The sequence below is a fragment of the Mangifera indica genome, chromosome 8 (assembly GCF_011075055.1).
Source record: "Mangifera indica cultivar Alphonso chromosome 8, CATAS_Mindica_2.1, whole genome shotgun sequence".
NCBI lineage: Eukaryota > Viridiplantae > Streptophyta > Magnoliopsida > Sapindales > Anacardiaceae > Mangifera > Mangifera indica.
Window position 1 is genome coordinate 3,759,174 of NC_058144.1, and position 23,763 is coordinate 3,782,936.

At 33.2% G+C, this 23,763-nt stretch overlaps 3 protein-coding genes across 8 annotated transcripts; 1 reads left to right on the top strand and 2 right to left on the bottom strand.

The window, feature by feature from the left end:
- Positions 1–2,366: 2,366 nt before the first annotated feature.
- On the bottom strand, positions 2,367–8,939 carry LOC123223557 (autophagy-related protein 18g-like). 4 transcript variants are annotated; one of them, XR_006503815.1, is made up of 10 exons: positions 8,377–8,937; positions 7,208–7,669; positions 6,301–6,735; positions 5,524–5,769; positions 4,570–5,409; positions 4,332–4,486; positions 3,861–3,994; positions 2,921–3,463; positions 2,679–2,799; positions 2,367–2,587 (listed from the first exon to the last, which is right to left on the bottom strand). XR_006503815.1 is itself a non-coding variant. In XM_044646758.1 (9 exons), the coding sequence occupies exons 1-9, from the start codon at positions 8,548–8,550 to the stop codon at positions 2,795–2,797; spliced, it is 2,994 nt and encodes a 997-aa protein (XP_044502693.1). In that variant the 5' UTR covers positions 8,551–8,937; the 3' UTR covers positions 2,367–2,794. The 4 variants fall into 4 exon arrangements, 2 of the variants coding, with proteins under 2 accessions (XP_044502693.1, XP_044502692.1); XM_044646758.1 differs by having other exon boundaries at positions 2,367–2,799; XR_006503814.1 differs by having other exon boundaries at positions 2,679–3,463; positions 8,377–8,939.
- A 1,791-nt stretch (positions 8,940–10,730) lies between these two features.
- On the bottom strand, positions 10,731–13,319 carry LOC123222442 (receptor-like cytosolic serine/threonine-protein kinase RBK2). 3 transcript variants are annotated; one of them, XM_044645203.1, is made up of 8 exons: positions 13,173–13,319; positions 12,273–12,706; positions 11,936–12,187; positions 11,694–11,848; positions 11,529–11,608; positions 11,313–11,448; positions 11,066–11,215; positions 10,731–10,990 (listed from the first exon to the last, which is right to left on the bottom strand). In XM_044645203.1, the coding sequence occupies exons 2-8, from the start codon at positions 12,610–12,612 to the stop codon at positions 10,838–10,840; spliced, it is 1,266 nt and encodes a 421-aa protein (XP_044501138.1). In that variant the 5' UTR covers positions 12,613–12,706; positions 13,173–13,319; the 3' UTR covers positions 10,731–10,837. The 3 variants fall into 3 exon arrangements, with proteins under 3 accessions (XP_044501138.1, XP_044501140.1, XP_044501139.1); XM_044645205.1 differs by lacking the exon at positions 13,173–13,319 and adding an exon at positions 12,889–13,161; XM_044645204.1 differs by lacking the exon at positions 13,173–13,319 and adding an exon at positions 12,880–13,161.
- A 4,513-nt stretch (positions 13,320–17,832) lies between these two features.
- Positions 17,833–20,106, top strand: LOC123222912 (probable LRR receptor-like serine/threonine-protein kinase RKF3). Its single transcript, XM_044645937.1, has one exon. The coding sequence runs from the start codon at positions 18,009–18,011 to the stop codon at positions 19,932–19,934; it is 1,926 nt and encodes a 641-aa protein (XP_044501872.1). The 5' UTR covers positions 17,833–18,008; the 3' UTR covers positions 19,935–20,106.
- Positions 20,107–23,763: the final 3,657 nt, after the last annotated feature.

Here is a 23,763-nt window from a genome sequence, read left to right on the forward strand (position 1 = left end):
AAATGATTGTTAAAGTATTTTTGTAGGTTAAAATAATAGAGATAAACTGAATTTAAACAAAAAAATTTAGACTAAAATAAATTAATACGAAGTTTAAGCTTTTTTTTATAGACCTAAACTTGAATAAATTGAATCTGATCCAGTAAACCATATTGGTAAGTACAAAAAAAGCTATTCTTTTTTGAAAAAAATGTGTATAGAAAGATTCTTACTTGCCATGTTAATTTACTCTAACTGATAACAAAACATTTTATTAGTGTAATGAGTTGGCCTAATTTTTTAGATTAATTGGCTAAACATACTCCAAGTTTTTTCTCTTTAATTTTGATAATCGTAAACACCTACCCATAAATAGTTAAAATTAACATAATTTTAACTTTTTAAAATTTTATCTCTTTTTTTTCTCTAAATTTTAACAACTAAAAGTTTCTCTCTAATCTAAGTTTTAAAAAATGATAGTTTTTCCTTAAGATTTAATTTCTAAATCTCCGATGTCATTGTCAGTGGCCTCTCCCTTCCGAAGCTTTCTCTCCCTTCAACAGTCTCTTTCTATCCATTTGGACGTTGAATCGACGTCGAATGAGACTTAGGAGACAACGGTATACGAAAAGCTGCTTTAGGGAAGATAAAACTTTTCGTTTTTCAAGCCTCATTCAACGTTGATCGGACATCCAAATGGGTGAAGAGAGATCGCTGAAGGCAGAGAAAACTTCTGAAGGGAGAGACCGTTGATAATGATGTTGATGATCTGGAAACTAAACTCTAGGGAAAAACTATTATTTTTTTAAACTTTGGTTGGAAAAAAAATTTTAGTTTTTTAAGTTTAGAGGAGAAAAAAGAGATTATAAAATAATAATTTTGTCTCTATTACCGTTAATTTTAATCAGTTATATATAGTATTTGAAATTTTTAAAATTAAAAGAGGAAAACTTGAGAAAATAACATACTTTGGTTTCGGGTGGGGGGAGGAATAAGTCCTTTGGCCAACAAATATATCAAAATCACTCCAACCAGAGGAGATGATTTTGTTCGAAGCTTTGTCTCCCCCACTACCTTTTAAATTGAAACTGTTTTAATTATTATTAAATCTTCACTTTATTTCTGGAAAATAATTCAAATAATTTGAATTTTTAAATTGAAATTTCTCTAAAGCCATTGTTTTGTTGGAAAATAGAGGAAAATTAGATTTATATTTTTGCAAAAAATTAAAAAGGAAAAGCATTTGGTGGTTATATAAGTAGAGGGTTAGAAATTTTGATTAATTACTATAAACCCACCCCTAAATTTTGGTTATTCTTCTAATGGTCTTCATTCTTGATGCTTTTGAAATGGGAATAATTTATTTTAATTCGTTCATGCGTAAATAAGAAACAGTATCTATTGATTTTACAAGGATTTTTTTCTTTTTAAATTTCAAATAAAGTGACGTGTTATAGATCTACTCAAGTTCCTGTATCTTCTATAAAGAAATTATACAATCTGTGGAAATCCCCTGAACAATAAGGCACGTACTTATATAATTTTAATCTAAAATAATAAAATTATATTTTATATATAAATAATAATATATTATTTTATAATTAAATATTAATTTATTTTTAATTTTTAATCATTCAATCGTTACTTTATTTAGGATAGGTTATTATAATATAAATAGATGAATTGAAAAATGATTATGGGCAGCTTCAACGGTTTGGCAGAAGCCACTTGGTGGCGGTGGTGGTGATGAGAATTAATCAATCAAAAGAATAAATTAATTGAGGAGATGGTCCAATAGAAAGTGGATATCTACACTTAGTGGATTCCAGGAAGATTATTATTATTATAATTATTTAGGATTAGCATTAACACCTTTTTTTTTTTTAAGATTAAAAACTACCACTCGTTTTCATACCACTATCCAATTGTCTGATCTCCCAACACAAATACAATTGGGGTGCAATCCAACCCAGTCAAATTAATTAATGGATAGCTTGAATTCAAGCTTCATATGGAGCACACCAAACTAATAATATCTCAATTTAAACTTTTTAATTTATAAAATATTATTTAAAATTCATAATATATATATCCTCTTATATTCAAGATAGAAAACTAAATTTTAAGGGTGCATATAAGAATTTATAATTATTAAGGATTATTAATATTTTACTCTATATAAGATTATGATCTCACTGTCGGCTAACACCAAACTTGAGCTCAGTTTAAGGGCCGAACTCAAATAATGTCTTTGCTTGTTTGCACCCCTGAATCCCTATGCAACTCAATCTTCAAACAAACCAAATCTAATTTTAAAGAACAAATAAAAAAGCAATGAAAACATACCATTTTGTCATTTTATCTAGTAAGAATTTAAGAACAGAACAAAATGTCAATTCATCGATTCCTTTTCTTTCATTTCTTGACAAACAAACTACCCTCGGTCCCTTGTTATTTTCGAGAAACAAATATGTTATACAATTTGCAAAGAAATTGTTCACACAGAATTTATCTATACATAGGAAGCTTGATAGAAGGTTCATGAAAAGGTAATGCAAACCCAAATCAAGTTCTACCAAGAGTATTAGATTTCAACCTTGCCCCAAACCTAGCACCATCCATGAATTTTATGAATTTCCATTTACAAAATGTACAACTCAAACAGAGAAAAGAGAGAGAACGTTACGAAGACAACATACTCTGTCTTATTCACACTGTGAATCGGTTTCATCATCTCAACAACTGCAACCAAGTTTTCTACAATAATTTTGGGTCGAGATTGTTTTTTGAAGACCAAGCTTGCAGTTTCATTGGATCAACCTGTCACATACCAAAGTGAACAACAGAATTTAACTAACAACAGAAGCCTCAACATCATTTAATAAGGTGCATCATGGTTAATGGTTACGAACCACAGCAGCTATAGCTTCAGGTTTATTACCTTCTTCTGAGAAGGCAAACATGCCACCAAACATTTCATCATTTTCCCTGTCCTCTTCAAGTTTTTCCCTCTCACAGTGGCAGCTGCTGCTATCAACATCATCGTTTACAACTTCAGTTGATTTGTAGCATTCATCACGCTTCAATGCTTCACAATGCCCCTCTTGCAAAGACAGCCCAAAATTTACTGGAGCTTGTATTGAAGGGCGTGCCGGTCCCTCCACAATTTTCATATGTGAATCAAAATAATCAGCAGTCAACATTGAAGTATCACCAAGTCCACCAGGATTCCTTCCAGGAAGCGGCAAGTTACTCGCTAACAAGGGCGGACCATTTGGAATGTGATTATTACCATAAGAATTAGCTTTTTTTGAATAGTCAGATGGTGAAGATATGATGTCTAAGGATTTTTTATTCAGAGAGGATGGTTCAACCAGGGTACTCCCTTGTCTTCCCTGGTACATCACCTGGCCTGAGGGCATATAAGACTTCTCATGATTCACTTGATCCAAATCAAGCAAATGCTCAATTCTTCTTGAAGAACCTGACAGAAAATTTAAACATAGAATAGATTGACTCTGTTTCAAAAAATTTCACAATGATCATGATCATCAATAAGATGCATCCACAGGTTTACTATGATAACTGGTAGCCAAGCTGGCTATTGTCACTCGATAAATATACAGAAAGAAAAGAATTTCCATAACATCCAAAACCTAGCATGATTAATATATTCACAGAAACCACTTCTTTGCATTTACCTAAAGAATCAAATAGTCCATTGAGGACAATCCTTTCCCTAGAACTCCTTTGCACTAAAAGAACTATAGTGGTGAAGAGTGTCTTATACCATATTCCAAATTATTTCTTGTTTTAGAATTAACAGTAAATTGTCTTCAAAATGCGGACAAACAAAAAAAATTTAAGAACCAGTGACTTACTTCCTTCAGAACTTTCGGTAGAGCTAAGTGATGCTGGCTTTGAGTGACAAATGACAGTCTCTTGTGGGATCTTTTCCACAGATTGCTGGGGCTCTAGAGACAACGAATGAGGACACTTTTCCCCAGCAAGAATCCTATATTGACCAAGCAGGCAGGCAAGAAACAAATCATAAAAACAAAGCACATAATGCAAATTCATGTGCACATGCATATTCATATTGGCACACCCTAAAAGAAAAACTTAATGATTATGCATCATAGCTGCTTTTTATTTTGTTTGGTGCATAAATATGTGAAACTGATTCAAATCAGCACTATGTCTTAAGTTGGCATTAAAAAAACCAGTATATAGCAAAACTAATCATTGTAAAAACAGTGACCATCATCTATAAGCAGAAGCATAAGTAGAGGGTATGGCTCACTCTTGACTAGAATCTCTTTGAAACCAGACACAAAAAACATGCAACATACCTTCCATCCCAGCTTGACTTGATGCTATGAAAATGTTCAAAAACTGGCAACAACTCCTTCCGTTTGATTTCAACCTCATGGACAAGGGCTTTTTCAATTTCAAACTCCCCACTAGCAGGATTAACTCTTGGGGAATCCATCATAGAGAAAAAAATCTAGAGAAACAAGGGAAATAAATAAATAAAATAAAAGATATAGCTCAGCATAGTAAAGATTACAATTTTTACACAAGAAATACCTTAGAATTTTGCCATATTGGTGGCCTCAAAGAGCTAATCTGCACCTCTGCATTAGATAAATACCAGTGGGATCTCTCATTGGACTTTACAGAATAGGATTTTTCAGTGCTTTTTCCACCAACAGAATGATTAATATCCAGAAGTTCCATTCCATGATTACCGTCACAATTAGATTTGCTTTGAACTATTTCAGCAAAATCTTGTCTATCACAAGAAGCCTCAGAAATAGATTCCCCTCTTTCTAGCCAATCTGATCGCCTACACACATCCCACCATTGTACAGGTTCAACTCTCACCCGTAAATCATCTTCTTGTACATGCAATGACGAAGCTGTCCTGGTTCTTAAATCACTCTCACTTGGTTCCATATCAATTGCTGGCAGAAGCTCATGCTGCACAACGTGACCTGATGGGGTAAAAACCAACAGATGCTCCAAGGAATTGGCTCTCGAGTTAACATGCTGCAGACTGTAAGATATAGAATTATGAAAAACAGCGGCAACAGCACCAGATGGCACAAAAACTTTCCCTGCTGAGGATGCAGCAGCATTGCTTACTGTATTAAGCCATCCAAAACTACTATATTTTATCCTGCTTACAACAGAGAGGGAAACAGGTGGTGGCGGTGGCAAACATTGCTGATCAGTGATGCATGATGAGCTAGACCACCAAGGTAGAGATAAAGTAGGAAACAAGGATGGCTTTCCACCCTCAGAATTAAGAGTTTGAAATCCAGAATCACCACCAAAAGGTGATAAAACAAAAACATGGCAAGTTCCCTTTGATGAAACAATTGCAACCCACTGACTATAATGGCTAAAGCAAATGTCTTGGATCATCTGCCAGATAAAAATAGACATAAACAAGTCAATACAGACCCACACACAGAAATGCCAAAATAATAAGATAAGTGGGGTGGGCAATATATATTTTAAAATTAAAGATATACTAACAGCTGATGTTATGCCACGATGTAGCTTGTAAAGATGAACATGAGAAGAACTCCAGTCATAGCTTCGAGTGCCTGATCCACTTCGTGTGCAAGATGGCATTATCCGGAATATGTTAATGTTATTCCCATATACCGAGGCCGTTACCAGAAGCGTCCCACTAGGGTCAAAACATAAAGCAGATATCGCACTGGTATGTGCTTTAAATTGCGATATGACTGCTCGGGAAACAAAATCTTTGACAACAACCTACAAGCAGCCGTTAATTAATAACTTTATATTCTCAAATATAGTGCCCCCAAAAACCATTTTAAGATAATTAGATTCTACATAATTTATTATTTTTCCTGTTCAAGAATTAACCTTCCCTAGACAAAGGAAAACAAAAGACTTCATTTTTTTCAATGAGAAACAGGACAAGGAAAAGAAAAGATAATCTATGTTGTTGATTTTGGGTCCATATTTTCACGATTAACACTTTAGCAAGCCAAAACATGAGAATCTTTATATTGAGGGATAAAGCTATCGATAAATTATGCCACCTAAGGATTGTGAGAACAAAGATATCCATACTATTGTGCTACAAGCATAATGAAATCAGAATGTCTAACACCATCCTAAGGATCAGCCTTTACAAACAATAAATGGTGGCTAAATATCTAAGAAAAAGAGAAATTTAAAATATGAATGTCATCCCTTAAATGCCTAAACAGTAATAGTGGGATTCTATTTTACTTAACAAGAAAAACTGAAATACTAATTATTGAGTGCAAAACTAACCATTCCTGCATTGTCCACATCTGCTCCAGTGTGTCTACCAACTTTCCAGACTGAATTTGGTGATACTGGAGAATTGGATCCATCGGGAAGCAGCTCTTGACAGTACTTTGACAAAGTTTTGTATCCCATGTCACCCAGGTTGATTAGGCCAGCAGCAAACTGTATACCGGACTCCATTGCATACCGAGCCATCAAACTACTGCCACCAGGTGAGGTTGATGGACTGACAACAGGAGGTGTAAGGTTTTGTGGGCTTAAGCGTCCGGAGTTTGACAACAATGGGTTGTTGGATGCATAGGCTAACCACCTTGGACCAACAGCCAATGGACCATAACCCACATTAACCCCAATTGCTCCCTGCCCAGATAGCTGGGGAACAGGGTAGGTTAGAACACTGAACTTATTCTCAAGAGTGAGTGCATCAAAACAGTATATCTGCACCAGATACAAAGCAGATCAGAAAAAAAATCTACAGCATGCTGTCTACCAGTGAACTTAGTCAGATTTGAAAATGACATAATTGTCACATGATGAATGGAACAGCTTTCAATAGGAATACATCAGGATAGTTCAACAACTTAAGAGCTAAAAACCAGTTGTCTGGTCACCCGAGAAACCTACTAAAATTTAACTAATGAAGGGAAAGGAAAAAGAAAGGAAAGGAAAACACACTTACCCCAAGAAATTATCCTCATAAGAATTTAGATTTGCCAAAGAGAGAAGACACATCTATTGGATGATTTACACCATTTGATATGTCTATTACTAACTATAGTCAATACAATCTCTACCCCAGTACAACACGTACAAATGCTCTTTATCTAGATGGAAGCATCGAATAATATAATGTCTCAAAACTTTTTGGTTTAATTTTATTATAATAATGTCCCAGATAGGCCACACTGACCTGCTTCGCAAGACCAACAGCCACTATCCGAGGACTGCATCTAACCATGCACACAGATGACCGGAATCTCAGGACATGCTCGTAACAATGAGACTGAAAGGAATAAAACCTAACAGCTGTAGGAGCGTTGATACAGTTTCCCAACTGACGCTCCACATTACCATCTTGGGCACCACCACAATGACTACGATTTTGACCCAAGCTTAAACCATTATTGTCTTCCCCTGCAACAACCAGCAGGAAAGGATGTAACTTTCTGAATCCTTCTTGCCCATTGGACTTTGCAGGCAAAGGTTGCATCTGTAAGAATGAAACAGGACCATCGCGCCTCGAAATGAGTTCACTGAAGTTGGAGGCATCTTCCACATCAAGGACTTGAAAACCATTCTGATAACCAAGCAGGAGAACTTGTTTGCACACAGATGGACAAAGCTCTAGGCGATCAAAGCCAGCCCAGGACACCTATTCACCAGCAGCAGTTCAAAAGAGCACCCAATTAAACATTAAGTATTTGGAAGGTGGAAGCAGATGCATGGTATAAGGAATTAAGAATCTAACCACACATGTTGCAGGAAAAGAGAAGCCTTACAGAACGAAAACATCTGATCGCAGTGCACAAAAAATACACTTGGAGTAATTAAAGTGTGAAACAGTATCCACAAATTAAAAGGTACAAGGAAAGAAAATGCCCTATCTGCACAAACTTATAAGTCAAAAGAACACAGAGAAACCATAAATAATTTCAGAAAAAGAAATTTCACAGAATGAAACAAAATTACTTACAAAATAAATTATAGAGTTCTTACTTTCACAATTGAGGTTGCAACAAATATACTTAACACTCGATATGCAAACTTATTTCTTCCATAGGCACAATGAATTTAGGTCAGGCCTAATTGTTAAGTCTGACAAACGCTATTTTAAAGAAACATTAAAAGAGAAATACCGCTTATTTATAAAAATTTCCCAAAATTAGGTGATGTTTATAATAAAACTAGCTAAGGCTTAAATTTTGCTCCTCAATAATTGCTATATTTATCACCAGTCTGATTCTCATATATACTTAAACCGAAACAGTAAAAATTGAGTTGGAGTACATAAGAAAAATAAAAGTCTTCCAATTAAAATCAAGAGCTAAATTAAATGCAGGAAGAAGAGAAAAATGTAACCTGATCTTTGTGATCTTCAGAATAAGTAGAAATGGAAGCAGCAACTGAGGCACCAGCTGAGCGTACAGTAGAAGCAACAGTGCTAGCATTCGTAGATACTGTCTTTAAACAAGATGATATTATCTTTAACGAATTTGGCAACAAGCCATTGTTCCTTCCCTTTCCTTTCCTCATCCTCCACCTAACAACAATCTTTTCCTCTTCTCACCACCACCACCTCCGTCTTCCACCTCCACCACCTCCACCGGCGACAGAGACAACCATCTCCGATCACTCACGATCGGAAATATCATCCGAGATTCTCTCCGACCAAAATAAAAAACAACTAATATATGATTTAGATTGCTCTACTTTTCTTCTAAACTTCCTTAAGTAGCTTTGACTTTGCAACCTCAAAGAAGAGCTCCTCTCCTTTTTCTCTCTCTCTCTCTATATTTTCTCTTTACTTTCTGTTTATTTATTTATTTTCCTTATCAATTTCTTCTATCGCTTTCTTTCTCAGTAATCTCTGAGACAACTCCGCCCCTGTGCTTTGGGCTGAGTGAGTTACTAATGAGATAAAAATTTTACCGTTTTCGAATGAACTTATGCTCATCGCTATTTATCTTTTGGGCAAATGACTATTTGGTATTCAAAGTCGGAGACAAATCTAATATTTTATTTATTAATTATAGAAAATTTAAATATATATCTATTTATTAAATTTTTTTATTATTATTAAGAATAAAATTATTATTTTATAAAAAATTAAAAAATTATCATATTTTCATTCTCCAGTTTAAAAACAATTATTTCTCTTATCTAAAATTTTAAAAATTAAAATTTTTTTTATAAGGTTTTTCTAGTAAACTGTTGGAGATGGTGATATTTTCTCTCTCTCCTAACTTTTCGCTCAATTGTATACCATTTTTAACCATTATGTATTAACGAAAACAAATAATTTATCTTTAGATGAAGATAAATCGTATCTTCGTCTAAAAATAAAGACACATCTTCGTCGACTGCTTTCTTAAGTTGGTGATATCCTGAAATAAAACAGAAGGGAGAGAGAACGTGACTATCCACCCCATCAACTATAGACAACGGTGATTGAAAAAACCTTAGGGGGTGTTTGGTTTCAGTTTTTGAAGAACACCATGACAATCTATCTTTTATTCTTTTATTTGGTTTGTCAATAATAAAAAATTACAATAATATTTTATTATTAATACTGACGTGACAGATATTATAAGTGGTAATCTGATTACCATATTCACCTTAGATATTTAAAGATTACCAATGTAATCTTGATTTTATTATAATTATATTATAATTTATTAATTTTTTGAGACAAAAATAAATTTATTTTTAATTAATATGACAAATAATATAAAAAATGTTTTAAAATAATTATATTCAAGGGTGTTTAAGTAAAATAATTTATTAGTAATCTTTTATTACCTTTAACCAAACATAATAATTATTTATATCTATCAAGTTTTATCAAGCATAGTAATCATTTATACCCAGTAATCTTCTAAGTAATATATCTTTAAATTAATCTTTCTATTTTAATAATAAAACATTATCCAAACCAAACACTCCTTAGGAAAATATTTATTTTTTAAACTTTGAGTAAGAATATTTGTTAGATTTTTAAACTTAGAGGAAAAGTAAGATAAATTTTTATTTTTTAAAATATTTGTATTAAATAATAATTTTATGTTGATAATAATAGTGAAATTTAATAGATAAGTATACATTTAGATTTTTTGTAATTAATGGGTGACAAATAGGTTACACCAAACCTTGGGTAGGACATAGTTGTTTGGCCTTATCGTTTCAAAGAAATGCCGAGGATTATTGCGAAATGCAGGTCGATTTGTGGCTGTGAATTACAACACGCAAGACACTAAACCGTGTAATTTTGTTTTTACGGTGCCCGTGACAGGGACATTCATTTTATTTTTAAATTTAAGTATCATTATTTTGCCATTGGCAGGCCGACCGAACCACTGGATATGGGCTCAGCTTGGGCTTACATTATTTATGGTTCTTTGTTGCCTGCGTCTTGGGACTTGAATTGCTCTTACCTGGAGGCAGATCAAGTGACTTGGATCCTCTCTCCGCTATCAAGATTTGTATAAGTATGACATAGGTTTAAACTTAAACTTTTCTAACATTTGAAGTCCATAGATACCAATTTTTATTAAATATAATAATAATTTATTTATTATATTTGAATAGGTTTATCATTTCTTTCAACTTGAGAAACTTATATATATATATATATATATACGGTAACACGAGAGAGGTGGGGACTTTTGAGTGGCAACCTCATCTAGTATTTTAGTGTATTGTTTTTTTTTTTTTTCCGTATTTGTAAGCTACTCGTAGAAGTAGTTGACCGCCGAGATTAAGTATTGCTGTATTAAAATTGTATCTGGAGTAAGACATGTCACTGCTATTGATCTGCAAAACTTCAATTTCGATTCTGAGGAAAGCTATTCATTTTGGTTGAGTTGTGATCTTCTGCATTTGACAGTTCTTGGCGGAGAGTTCTTCTTACCAAAGGGGATCTACATTTTTTCATGAATTTCAAGCAGCTAAGATTTCCTTTCAGAAGCTGTACAACCTGCAAAGTCATGGTATTGAAACAGATGAAATCAATTTGATCAATAGATTTATCTTAAAGGCCCACTATTGTTACCTGGCACATTTGAGGCCGGCGAAGAGAAGACTGCTGTACGCATATATAAGCTGCCAACAACACTAGATTTACTTGCTTGAAATCATAGTCTTTACCCATGGAAGGATCAACTAGCTCTTTAATTTCATTCTTCCTCAGCAAAGGTTTTGCCTGCAGAATAAAAAATATGAATCCTTCAAAACCAGCGTTCAACTGGGTAATGTGTACAACAGACTTACAAGAGTGGGGAAATAACTGGAAAACATACCCACAAGACGAGGCTTTGTCGTGAGTAATCGAGAGCTCGGCGTCCGGTGACTAGTTCCAACAGCAATACACCAAAGGCAAAAACATCAGTCTTTTCATCTACTATCCCATGCATCAAGAACTCAGGAGCAAGATAACTGCAACAATTATCACAAACCAATGAATGTGTTTTGAAGTAACATCTCAAATAGACGAGGGCATGTTTAGCTTTACCAACCCAAATGTGCCTTCAACTTTGGATAATATGTGGTGAGTCCATTTCTCCGGTAGCCATTTGGCAAGCCCAAAATCACAAATCTGAATTAAAAGGAACCAACACATACTTTCTTTAGCTCTGCTAAATCAGGAAGCTCAAAACAGAATAACACACACACACACACACCCGGGGTACAAAATCCTCAGTGAGCAAAATATTGGCAGCCTTGATATCTCTATGGATGATTCTCCTCTGACAACCCTCATGAAGATAGAGTAAACCCTCAGCTATCCCTAGAGCAATCTTATACCTAACACTCCATTTCAGTTTCTCCTTCATACCTGTAATAATCTAGGATTAATTTTCTTAAAATGGTACATAATCTACATGAAATCTTTGGCAGTAATGTTTTATAATCAAACACCAACCATAAAGTAGAGAAGCTAAGCTTCCATTTGGAGACAATTCAAGAACAATGTGCATGCCTCCTTCAACTCCATATCCAATTAACTTAGCAGTGTTAGGATGGTTGACATGAGCCATAATCCCAAGCTCTGACAGAAAATCTGCAATCATCTCATCAGTTGTACCGCGTGTTAGCCGTTTGATTGCCACAGATTCTCCATCTTGCAAATGCCCCTTGTAAACTTCAGCATAACCCCCCTTTCCAATCAGATTCTCTACACAAATTTACCAAATCAGAAATTTCAGAATTTTGTTTCAATAACCCATTTCTCTCCTTTTAACCATATTACAAATACGTACCAAAACTGAAATTATTGGTGGCAGCTTGGAGGTCGTGCAGAGAAAATATCTTCTGCGGAGACTTTGCATTGTATGGCTCAGTATTTATACCCTCTTTCATACTACTACTTTTCCTTATTGAGAGCTTGATGACACTGAAAGGATCCAATGAGGCTCTTGCTGTTCTAGAATTTCTTCTGAATAGCTCTGCCAATCCATGCCAGCGAAAATTGGATTTGGAATTTGATTTAGAATTGGAGCTAGGGGTAGGTTCTTTCGAAGAAGACGTTTCTGAGTCTTCACTTCTAAAGTAATCCTCCAGAACTCCAACAGGTGAACTTGTATTCTCCTTCTTCTCCATATCCAAAAATCATAAGTGAGAAGATTGAAATTTCACCTTCACCAAAAACAGAGCATTCTGTTCCTCCCTATTGATAATAATTACCCAATTTTCTCTGCAAATAGGATGATAAGGAAGCCATATTTTGAATTAATAATAATAATTACATTGAGAGACAGCTAACGTGAGTACAAAGATATTGAATTGATGCAAGTTACAGCAAAGAATATGATAAAATTCAAACAGAGGAAACAAACTGAAAGCTATTCAAATTAATGTATGACTTACGAAACGAACATTTAAGTGGTAAAAATGGCTCAAATTCAGAATAAAGTGAAACAAATTTACTTGTTTGAAACAATAGCAAAGAACAAGTGAAGAAGAAACGAAAATAGAGCACAGTTGTTAAAATCCCAGAAGACAAGGAAAACAGCAAACACCCATAAACTAAGATTGTAAAAGCAGAAACAAATACATATAAACGAGAAGAAGAATGAGAAAGATTGTTAATGGACAAAATATGAATCAAAAGGAGAGATAAAGAGAGGGGGGGGAAGAGGTGGACATCAATTCTTAGTTACCCAATCGCTTCAACAAAACTGGTTTCTGAATTTATGCCGTGTTGTTGGTCAGATAATTTATTATTTTAAATGATTAATACAAAAAAAACAAATTTGTGGTTCCTGTACACTTGAATTGAAGAGCTACCGACTCCTTATCCATGTTAAGGAGCTTCGATGGTCAGAGACGGTTCTTGCTTCTCTAAGGTGAGGTCCGGTTACGTGCAGGATCATTGAACCACGTGTGCCTTTTTTTATTTTTTATTTTACACATTTTGCAATTATTATTTTTATTTCCTTCATTTTTTTAAATTTAATTTTATAGAACTAGATTTCGTACGATTTAAGCTCTCCATGCACGCCTTCTCTTTGGCAAAAATAATTTGGGCAATATTATATATATTTATTTTAAATATATAAATAAATATATATTTATATATATTATTTTATTTTTAATTTAAAATTATTCAATCATATAATAATAAATATAAATATATATAATTTTATTAAAATAATTTATTAGGATATGAGCAAGTCTGAAGTTGATTCAGCACCCACTTAGTGTTAAAATGATGGTCAAAAAACTATTCCCCACCTAAAGTTTGCTAAAATGGCAATTTTTATTTCGAAGAGACAAAATTTTAGCTATAATTTACTTTTGTCAATGATTTTTATTAAGTAAAATAATTAAAAAAATCATTTTACAAGGATTTTGTTTCTTTTTCATTTTGTTACTTTGTTTTTCTCCCATTATTCTTTCTATTTTTTCTTTTTCAAAAGTTTGAATGTGAACGTAACTTTTGAAAAAGATGGTGATACTAATAAAAATTTCAATAAAATTGTATATTTATTTTTATATTTAAATAGATATATATTTAATATAGATCATTATATAATTAAATAATTTTAAATTAAAAATAAAATAATTTTTAATTATATAATTATATATATAAATATATTTATTTGTATACTTTAAATGAGTATGTATAATACTACTTTAAAATTTTTTAAAGGATTTTAAAAATTGACAAAAAATTATATTTCAATATGCCGCCCTATAATTTCAAAAAAAATAATTATATTTTTAAGGAACTAATTAATGTACGATGTTTAAAGTTAGTCAAAGTCTTTATTTTTCTTTTTAAAGTAGAAGGGATAAAATTTTAAACTAATAATGATGTTTTGGTTATATGGTATTTATATTAAATATCAATAATAATTTTATAATTTAATAAAAAAGATAAAATAATAATAATAATAATTTAATAAAATTAAATATATAGAATTTGGCTTTCCATCAAATATTGGGTGAGAAATGGTTATCTGGCCTAAAATGATTAAACATTCTATAACCTATTCTTTTATTTTATTTTATTTTATTATATATATAAATATAAAAATTATAAATACTTGCTTCACAATCATTACAAATAAATAAAATATAGGAAACAAAAACCCCGACGCAAGGCATCAAGATTGCACAAGTGAAATGATTTTGAGCAGCCTTCACCGCAACAGATTCCTAATATCATACCCAATCATATTTATTTATATTTTGCTCATAATTCATTGTCGCTTCCTTTTTAAGATTAATGTCACGAACAATCTGTCAGGCACTGTTTGGATGTAAAATTAAATTGGTTCAACAATAACCACGCTCCACTGCTTAAATTTTCCTCATTTTGGTATAATAGTCCAAGAATGCTTTAATTCAATTGTAAATATATAAATAAATATATATTTAATATATGATATTATATTAAAATAATATAATACAAACAGATTTTTCAATATAAAAATCACCCAAAATCGAATTAAAATAATCAGATTTACTGTACAAATCAGTGTATTGGCTAATGCATAAATCAACAACATCCAAATCAGAATAATAGTCCAAGAGTGGTTCAACTGGATATGATACAAACAAAACTAACTTTGACAAAGTTTCTGTCAAAAAAATGCTTTTGGAAATTTGGAAAAGGTACTTTGAAATTGACAAAATTCAGGAACCAAACCAATGGAGTCTCCAAACTCAACTCATTGCCTTACACCGATCAACATTTTCCATTCATAGTATTTAAAACGAGAAAAAAATAATAAAAATTGAAAAAATTATTGGTCGGTAACATAAAACTTTATGGGATGCAGCAGGGCATTGCCAAATATTTAATTATTTCCATCTCCAGCTTGGATTTTGGTTAGAGCTTCAATTTCAGGGTTAAAAAAACTTAATTCTCACTCTACTTCATTAGTAATGTGTCATAATCTTCCGAATACAAGCCAATTAAATGAAAATCGTACTATCGCTCAAAATTAGTTAAACCGACAACACCCATATAAATTTTATGTGTTTGTAAATTGAAAGTCCGTGGGCCATTTCTTGACCGATACGCTCAAACTAACCGGTGCCTCCTATGCCCCATCCCACGCCTAACTTACTACCTTTCTTTATCCACTCATTTATTTCTCAATAAGGGCTAAGATGACAACTTCTATTCGAATTTAATGTGTTTAATGCTAATAGAAAGATAATTTTTCGATAAAAATAGAAAAAAAAAAGAAAAGATAAAGATAAAAAATATCATCATAATCAAAAACAGACTAGAGATTAATATATATGTGTCTCTTTTCTGTTTTATCCCCATCTTATTTTAAATTTAATAAGTAAGTTATATTGTATTAAATTTTAGAGGAAGAATCTAACTAATTTATAGTAGATTAATTAATTTCATCAAAGTTCAATAAACTTTACAACCCATACTTATATTATCTATTCAAATATTAACTTTTAAGTGTATTAAATTTATCTTTATTGATTACTTAAATTCATTTATAACTGATATTAAACTATTTAATTACTCAATTTTACTAAACTAAAATTATAATTAATGTTAAAGTATATTAAAAAATTTCTAACATGAATGTGTTATATAACACAAATTTCTTATTTAATATGTGTTGTATAGTATTATTTGTGTCCCTCGATATCGATGTTGTATTTGAGATTATATTCACTGTAAGTATAAAGATTTTTTATCATTCATCTTTTGTATTTGTATTCGTATTCGTATTTGTTATAGGTTTGCGTACGACATTGGCAAAATGGACTTTATGACCGATGTTCATTCCCTTACTGACGTAAAGAACCAAAAAGAAAAATTAAAGATAGGTGTCATTTAAGACGAATTAAGCAATTACATTCGATCCATAATACTAGCTTCAAATTCTGGAGCTGTCCTCCCAGTAGCCAAGCTAGGTTTTTCTGCTGGTTCCAGACTGTCTTCCTCTGGTGCTTCATTGTCCTGCTTCAAGGTTCATGCCTCCTGCTTCTGCCTTGCTACTGGTCTTGTTTGTTGAGTATGCCCTGGTGGCCTTGGTTGTGTTGTTTTTGTCGTTGCCTTGCCATTGTGGTGCCCCTTTTGCTTGCTGCTTTCCTCCTTTCTTGCCTGCTAGAGTTTTTTCCTGGGTGTTGTCTTCTTTTCCTGCAGTCCACTCTTTTGCTGGAATTTGTTTGGCACCTCTTCTGCTGACTCTCTCTGCTTGGGTTCTTGGTTTGTTGGTCCAAGGCCTTTGTCTCCTGGATCTCTATCGTCGTTTCATGAGCAGTGCGTGTGCTGCCTTGTCAAGTGTTCCTATTTGGATTTTATTGATCCAGCTCATGCTTTGCTTCAAGTTGATGTGGTTTTCTGTTTTGGTGGTCTTTTTTATGTTTAGTTGTATAGATTTTTGCGCATTGGCAAGCCCGCTTGTATCCCTTGATATGTTAGTTGTGTTTTTCCCTTTGATTTTCTTTTGAGCTTTTGTTGTTGGTTCTGTGGTGGGTGCTCAAGAGGGTTGTCCTCCGGGTGGTGTTGATGACTTTTGCCATGTTAGTTTCTTACAGTCCTGTTTATTGATAGAGCAATCTTAGATTGTGATCGGATTCCTCCTTCCTGTGTTTTTTTTTTTAAATTTATTTTTCTTTAAAAAAATGTTATTTAGAATATTATATAACCAGTATGAGTAATCTAAAAATTATTAGAGATGAAGACACTTACTGATACTTTTTTATGGCTTGTCCAAAAAGAGAATGACCCACGAAGCAATAGAGATGGGATTGGTATCTAAAATCGAAATTAAAATCGATCATACCAATTTTGGATAAGAATTTGTCTGTATATTACTATAACTAGTTCTAAATCCTTAGAATTAGTCGATTTTAATAATGATTCTTGCTAATAAACTATTCCGACTCACCCATCCCTGATTTTTATATATAAATTCACCTAAACTTTTTATTGTTATTTTAAAAAAGTTATCTCCCATTACTAAAACATAAGTATTATTTAATTAAAATAACAATAAAAAAGATACTTGTATCAAAATTAAATTAGATTCAACTCAAATTAAGTTTAAAGAAAATATAATTCAAGATCGATTCAGTTTTAAATAATCATATTTTTATAAAAATCTAACACTATTTATTTTAATAATTATATTAATATTTTCAATTATTTAAGGTATCTAAAAAAAAATTAAATAAAATAAATAAATAATCCTAATGAAGATTGGATGACATTATTTTAATAAAAATACTTACAATATTAAGATTATCCTATATTTCTAGCGAACCAAATAAATAATACCGATAATAAAAAATAGTCGGAGTAATTTTTTATTTTCCCTAACCAAGGGCACGGGCACCCTCAACAGAAACAAATGCAACTCGTCAGTCTCTTTTCAGCGCCCACAGCCACCACCTTCCTGGAAACTGTCAAAGTGGATGCTCCCGCCAACCAAATAATACCAACACGATTAACTACACCTCTATAACTACCCCCTCATCATTTTTCCAGTTCCTAACTCTATAACTCTAAGATGTCAAATTTCCAATTCCTTTTCATCTTCTTTATTATTCTATTAACAGACTTGCCAACCGATGTTACGCCGCAGCAGCAGACTACTGATGGCACCGTTTCATGCCCGCTTGATTTTAACGTTTTGCGTCCGCTTATTACCGGGTCGGTCCCTTCCAACATGGACCTTTCATCCCAGTGTCAGTATATCCGACAAGGCCTCCGACTCGTTCAGTCTAATTACCTTCGACTCAGTGGAAATTTTATGCCTCCACTCAACTCGTCCGACTCATGCTGGCAAGCTTACCAAAACCTTACGAAAGATTTTCTGCCGAATTTTGATATCCGATCACGTTGCGGTTATGAAACGAGTTGGATATCTCAAGGGTGTATGAACATCACTACGAAAACGCAGTTCGAGGAGCTCATTCCGAAGACTGTGTTAAATGACGTCGTTTCAAGCTGTAACCAGTCGCTGAAAAACAGTGCTCCCTGTGCGTCTTGTACGACGAGCTTGTCCAGCTTGCCCGCTTTGTATTTGACGGGAAAATCAACTGGTAACCTATCCGATTGCGGGGCGTATCCGTCGATTTATGCGGCAGCGGTTGCAAATCAGTTTGGACCCACCAATGAAGGTACTAGCGGCTGTCTGTTTGGGCTTGGTCCTAGTGGATCCAAAAAGGGTGGCAAAAATAAACATGTTGTGATTATTGTTGTTCTGGTCGTGTGTGGTATTGGGCTGCTGTTGATCATTACTGGGGTTTGGTTTTTATGGCATAAGCGTGTGATCTTAAAAAGAAAAATGAAGCATAAAGACGCCAGTAATAATGTTGAAATGGGATTGCAGTCCATTAGCGAGAGTACTCATTTGGTTAGGTTCACATTTGAAGAGATTAAGAAAGCAACTAGGAATTTCTCTAGGGACAATATAATTGGGAAAGGAGGGTATGGTAATGTTTATAAGGGGGTTTTGCCTGATGGGTCTGAGGTTGCTTTCAAGAGGTTCAAGAATTGTTCTGCCTCAGGAGACGCCAATTTCACTCATGAGGTAGAGGTTATAGCCAGCGTTAGGCATGTCAACCTTGTGGCTTTGAGAGGTTATTGTATTGCCTCAACTCCATTAGAGGGTCACCAGAGAATTATTGTGTGTGATTTGATGAGGAATGGAAGTTTATATGATCATTTGTTTGGTTCTGTGGAGAGTAAGCTCAGTTGGCCTATTAGGCAGAAGATTGCTCTAGGAACGGCTAGAGGATTGGCTTATTTGCATTATGGTGCACAACCAGCGATCTTTCATAGGGATATTAAAGCTAGTAATATACTCTTGGATGAGAAATTTGAGCCCAAGGTAGCAGATTTTGGACTTGCAAAATTTACGCCTGAAGGGATGATGACACATTTGAGTACTAGGGTGGCCGGGACAATGGGATATGTTGCTCCTGAGTATGCCTTGTATGGGCAATTGACAGAAAGGAGTGATGTGTACAGCTTTGGTGTTGTGCTTCTTGAGCTTTTGAGTGGTAGGAAGGCGCTGGTGTTGAACGAAGATAATCAACCATCTCTTGTTACAGACTGGGCATGGTCTCTGGTGAGGACAGGGAATGCTCTAGATGTTGTAGATAATGGTATGCCAGAGCTGGGAACACCAGAAATTCTGGAGAAGTATGTATTGATTGCTATTCTTTGTTCTCATCCACAGTTATATGCAAGGCCAACAATGGATCAAGTTGTGAAAATGTTGGAAACAGAGTTGTCTATCCCTTCAATCCCAGAACGACCGATATCTATTGTAGCTGACATGGATGAGATTGAGAGGTCTGTGAGCAGTAGTGGCTCAGCTATGCTCTTTAGTTTTGCTGACTTCAAACCATTTGTGGAAACTGATCGCTCTGCTGGTGACAAGGAAGAAGGGGAAAATTATGATTCCAGAAATGTAGAATTGTTATGAAGTAAATGTTTTGACCAGAGTTCATTTGAACTCAACAATGGTGTCTCCACTGATTGATATGCTAACACAGAAGCATTTGTTGGTTTATTTTTCCATGGTTCCTGAATTTTGAATCAAGTTCCACATTGTAAAGATGATTTCTATGTATAATTTATTGATTCTTTTGTTTCTAGGTTGTCCTAACAAATTTTCAAGTGCAAAATCATCTGCTCTGATTATTTTTTTTTCCTTATTCTATAAGGGCCGGGCCGTCTAGCAGTTGAGCCTGTGTTGTAGAACTGAAAAGTTGGATGACGAAAATCAAAGAATTACTATAGCAACTTTATGATGCTCCTGCAGACTACTGTAATAAATTGCCTGTAACCTATCTGCGGTGCATTGACTGGCTTACTAAAAGACCATGATTCAAGGCTGCCAACAGAGGGTAAAGTTGCAATTCTATTGGTAGCTGATATAAATATTCGTGCTGTGCAAAATTTGCCGGCCGAATGATAGTTATTGTGAGGTTTTGACATTCAACTAGTGCTGCTTCTGGAGGGTCTTGCATGGCGGCTATTTTGAGACGCCAATTGAAGAAATATTTGTTTTATGAGAGGCTTGGTCGACTTGAAAAGCCCTGCGACCTTCGGATCAATAGAGGAAACTGCGTAGTTAGGTAAACAACTCCGTGGGCGAGATTGGTGCAAAATTGACTTATCAGCAAGTATGAGATTAAAATGACTAATCATACCAATAAAGTTGATTGCGTACAATTAGATGAGATAAGATTATACGATGTCTTAAGAAAAAATTTGGCCGTTTACTAGACTCTGAAGATCATAGTTGAAGGAATACAGCATATGCTGGGGTGGTGACACATCTCAAGTGATGTTTCAGTTTCATCTGTGCGCCAAAAGTGGGTCGGGCTGTGAAATTTTGTACAAGGCCTAAGGGCATTGCAAATTCTCCTGGAGTCTTACCGAATTCGTTCTATGTAGTAGGTGTTTTACTGTTTTGACATAGAAATTATGGTTAGATTCGAACTAAATTTAGTTAAACTCTAAAATAAATTCGATTCAAATAAGTTTGAAAAGAGTTTGAGCTTAAGCTAGAAAGTTAAATATTTTCGAATTCAAACTCTAGAAGTGTTCGACTTGCCAAGTTTTTTAGCTTGCAAAATTTTGATATAAAATAACATCATTTTGATTAATATACATTAATAAAACTTTATTTTATTCATCTTTTGTGTGGTTATAATATTGAACCAAACTTAAAATTCAACTTAAACTCAAGCTTAAATTAAACTTAAATTTAGTTTCTTTCAAACGAATCGAACTCAAACAAATTTGAGATCAATTTGAATTTGACTCAATTGGAATTTAACTCTAATTGAGAAATTTGTGTGGCCTCGATAAGCTTGCATTTGCCTTGCTTGCAGGTGCTTAGCATTATATGTGGAAAGGCGACTTCGCTTGGTTGACTATTGCACATTTCTCTAGGAAGAGGATAAATGTGTTGGTAAGGGTAGATACGAATCTAACTGAATTTGAATATCTTTTAACTCGAATTTTACTTTAATAAAAAATCGTTTAATTCAAATTTATCAAACTAATATTAAGAATTATTTGAGTTTGACTCAAATTCACAATTTAGATATATGACTCATTGATAAAATGATGTCATTTAATAATTATATATCATAATTAGAATCGAGTCATGAGACAAGTTCAAATCGAATCAAATCATTTATTCAATTTGCAAGCCAACTGAGTCAAATTCTTTATAGCTCGAATTCAATTTGATTTTAAAACGAATTGAATTTTTTAATTCGAACTTCATTTATATTTAAAGTGAATGATTCAAATTAAATCAAATCAAACTAAACTAACTTTCAAATTCAAACTAGTTTGGTTTGGATCTAGCCCTAGATGCTGCATGTGGGCTGACATATAAAGTCCTATGACATTTTTGTGCTTAACTTGAAAATCCATCGAATCCATTTTTTTGGGATCATTGTCTACGAGGGAACATACCATTTTCGAATTCTGAAATTTTCTTGTTAAATTAAACATCAGCACAATGCCTAAGGGCACCTAACAATTTTGTACGAATCAACTGACCTGTCTTTTTAATTGTCAAGAGCCACATCAATTTGTGGCTATACTCTGTTTAAACATAATTCTTGCTGGATCACTGCAACTGTTATTTTCGGCAAGATACGTACATTGAATCGTCTTTCACATGGCTGCCGATCATCTTATCGGGACAACACCACCCACGTAATAAAAACAAAGAAATACATCTCCCAATGAACAGGGCAACCTCCACCGACCTTCATCCTTAAATTATTAGCCACCTTATCATTACCTTTATCTTCAATCTAAATTTGTATTCATCTTAATGTGGACAAAAACATTTTGCAGACGGTAACACATAATAATAAAAGATTTCATGTGGGTAAAAAAGCCAGGCCTTTTCGATGACAAATAACTTGAGAAAGGAGCTTCCGTATACAGAATTATGAAAACGGGTTCTAAACAGAGAAGACGGAGAGGTGATAGTGAAGTATTATTATGTACTAATAAAATTCAACTTGTTGATTAAATTTAACCTGTAAGCCTCAAAAGTGAAAGGAAATGAAGCTACCAGTCAAAGCTGAAAGATGGTCAAATAAACTTGTTAGTTGAATGCTTGATTTTCTGGTGAAATAGGGATAACAAATGTGGTTTTATTTGAGAATCTTCAACCTTCCCACTTTAAATTCAATCTCATTAAAACTTCTTGTTTGTGATTATCACGTTCACCTCTTTCGTTCATGAGAAATTTGTTTATAATTTCAATCTTTAAAATGAGATTTATTCCCAAAAAGCTGTCAGCCACGTAGATAAGAGACTCGAAGTGATGGGATTTTCTAGCCGCCTGAAAGCCATACCTACGTAAATTTAGATGCGTCTTTAAAATCATATTTATTAGGTTTAAAAAATTAATTTTTTTTTATAAATTAATTAATATTAAAATATTTTATTAAAAAAAGATAAAATTATTATTTTATTATTAATATTAAAAAATATATTCTTTATTTTATTTTTTTAAGTTTTAAATATTAATAATTTCATTTTACATAAAATTTTTTTAATTTTGAAAAGTTATAGTTCTCTCTCCTAACTCTAATAATTTCACCTCTTCGACCATTATATCTGATGTTAATGATATTTTCTTTTTACCTTAAAATATTGATCAATGTATGAGGATTTTTTTGGAAGCGATCTTTTTATTTTTGACAAAGAGATCTCTTCTAGAGATTGTCGTGTGCTAATTAACGTTTTAAACTAGAGAAGAGAAATTGTTGATATTAGAAATAGTGGCAAAAAAAAAACTTAGGTTCAAAGGAAAATATATTTTTTTAAATTTAAAAAATTTTAAATATATATAAAATTATTCATTTTTAAAATTTATAAAAAAATATAATAAATTTTATTTTATTTATTATTATTATTAAAATAATAATTTTATTTTTTGATAAAAAAATTTAATTATAATTAATTTATAGATAAAATTTTTAAATTATAAGAATGTGAGTTTGAAAAAACGCTAGAATTCGAGTGAATAATAGTGCTGAGGCGTTCTTTGAAAAGTCAGAATGAGGGTCTCACTCAACTGTCTAGTCTGAGCATTGAGCTGCCAGAATGGGCCTACAAAGCAGAAGGTAATCAGTTCCACGCCTGTAATTTAAAAACAATAATAAATAAACAGACTTCAAACACAAGTAGAAGTGTTCAGTTCAAACAAGCTATGAAAAGAACTTCCTTCTACGAATTTATCTTCCTTTGCCGTGAAACTCTTGGAACTA

Coding starts and splice junctions, on each gene's coding strand:
- LOC123223557 (XM_044646757.1), bottom strand. CDS start 8,550: ATGAGGAAAGGAAAGGGAAGGAACAATGGCTTGTTGCCAAATTCGTTA. Junction 5,770..6,300: donor ATGTGGACAATGCAGGAATG/GTTAGTTTTGCA, acceptor GGCTGCTTGTAG/GTTGTTGTCAAAGATTTTGT. Junction 3,995..4,331: donor AAGTCAAGCTGGGATGGAAG/GTATGTTGCATG, acceptor TGGTCAATATAG/GATTCTTGCTGGGGAAAAGT.
- LOC123222912 (XM_044645937.1), top strand. CDS start 18,009: ATGTCAAATTTCCAATTCCTTTTCATCTTCTTTATTATTCTATTAACA.
- LOC123222442 (XM_044645203.1), bottom strand. CDS start 12,612: ATGGAGAAGAAGGAGAATACAAGTTCACCTGTTGGAGTTCTGGAGGAT. Junction 11,849..11,935: donor CTTAGCTTCTCTACTTTATG/GTTGGTGTTTGA, acceptor AGATTATTACAG/GTATGAAGGAGAAACTGAAA. Junction 11,216..11,312: donor GACAAAGCCTCGTCTTGTGG/GTATGTTTTCCA, acceptor TTTATTCTGCAG/GCAAAACCTTTGCTGAGGAA.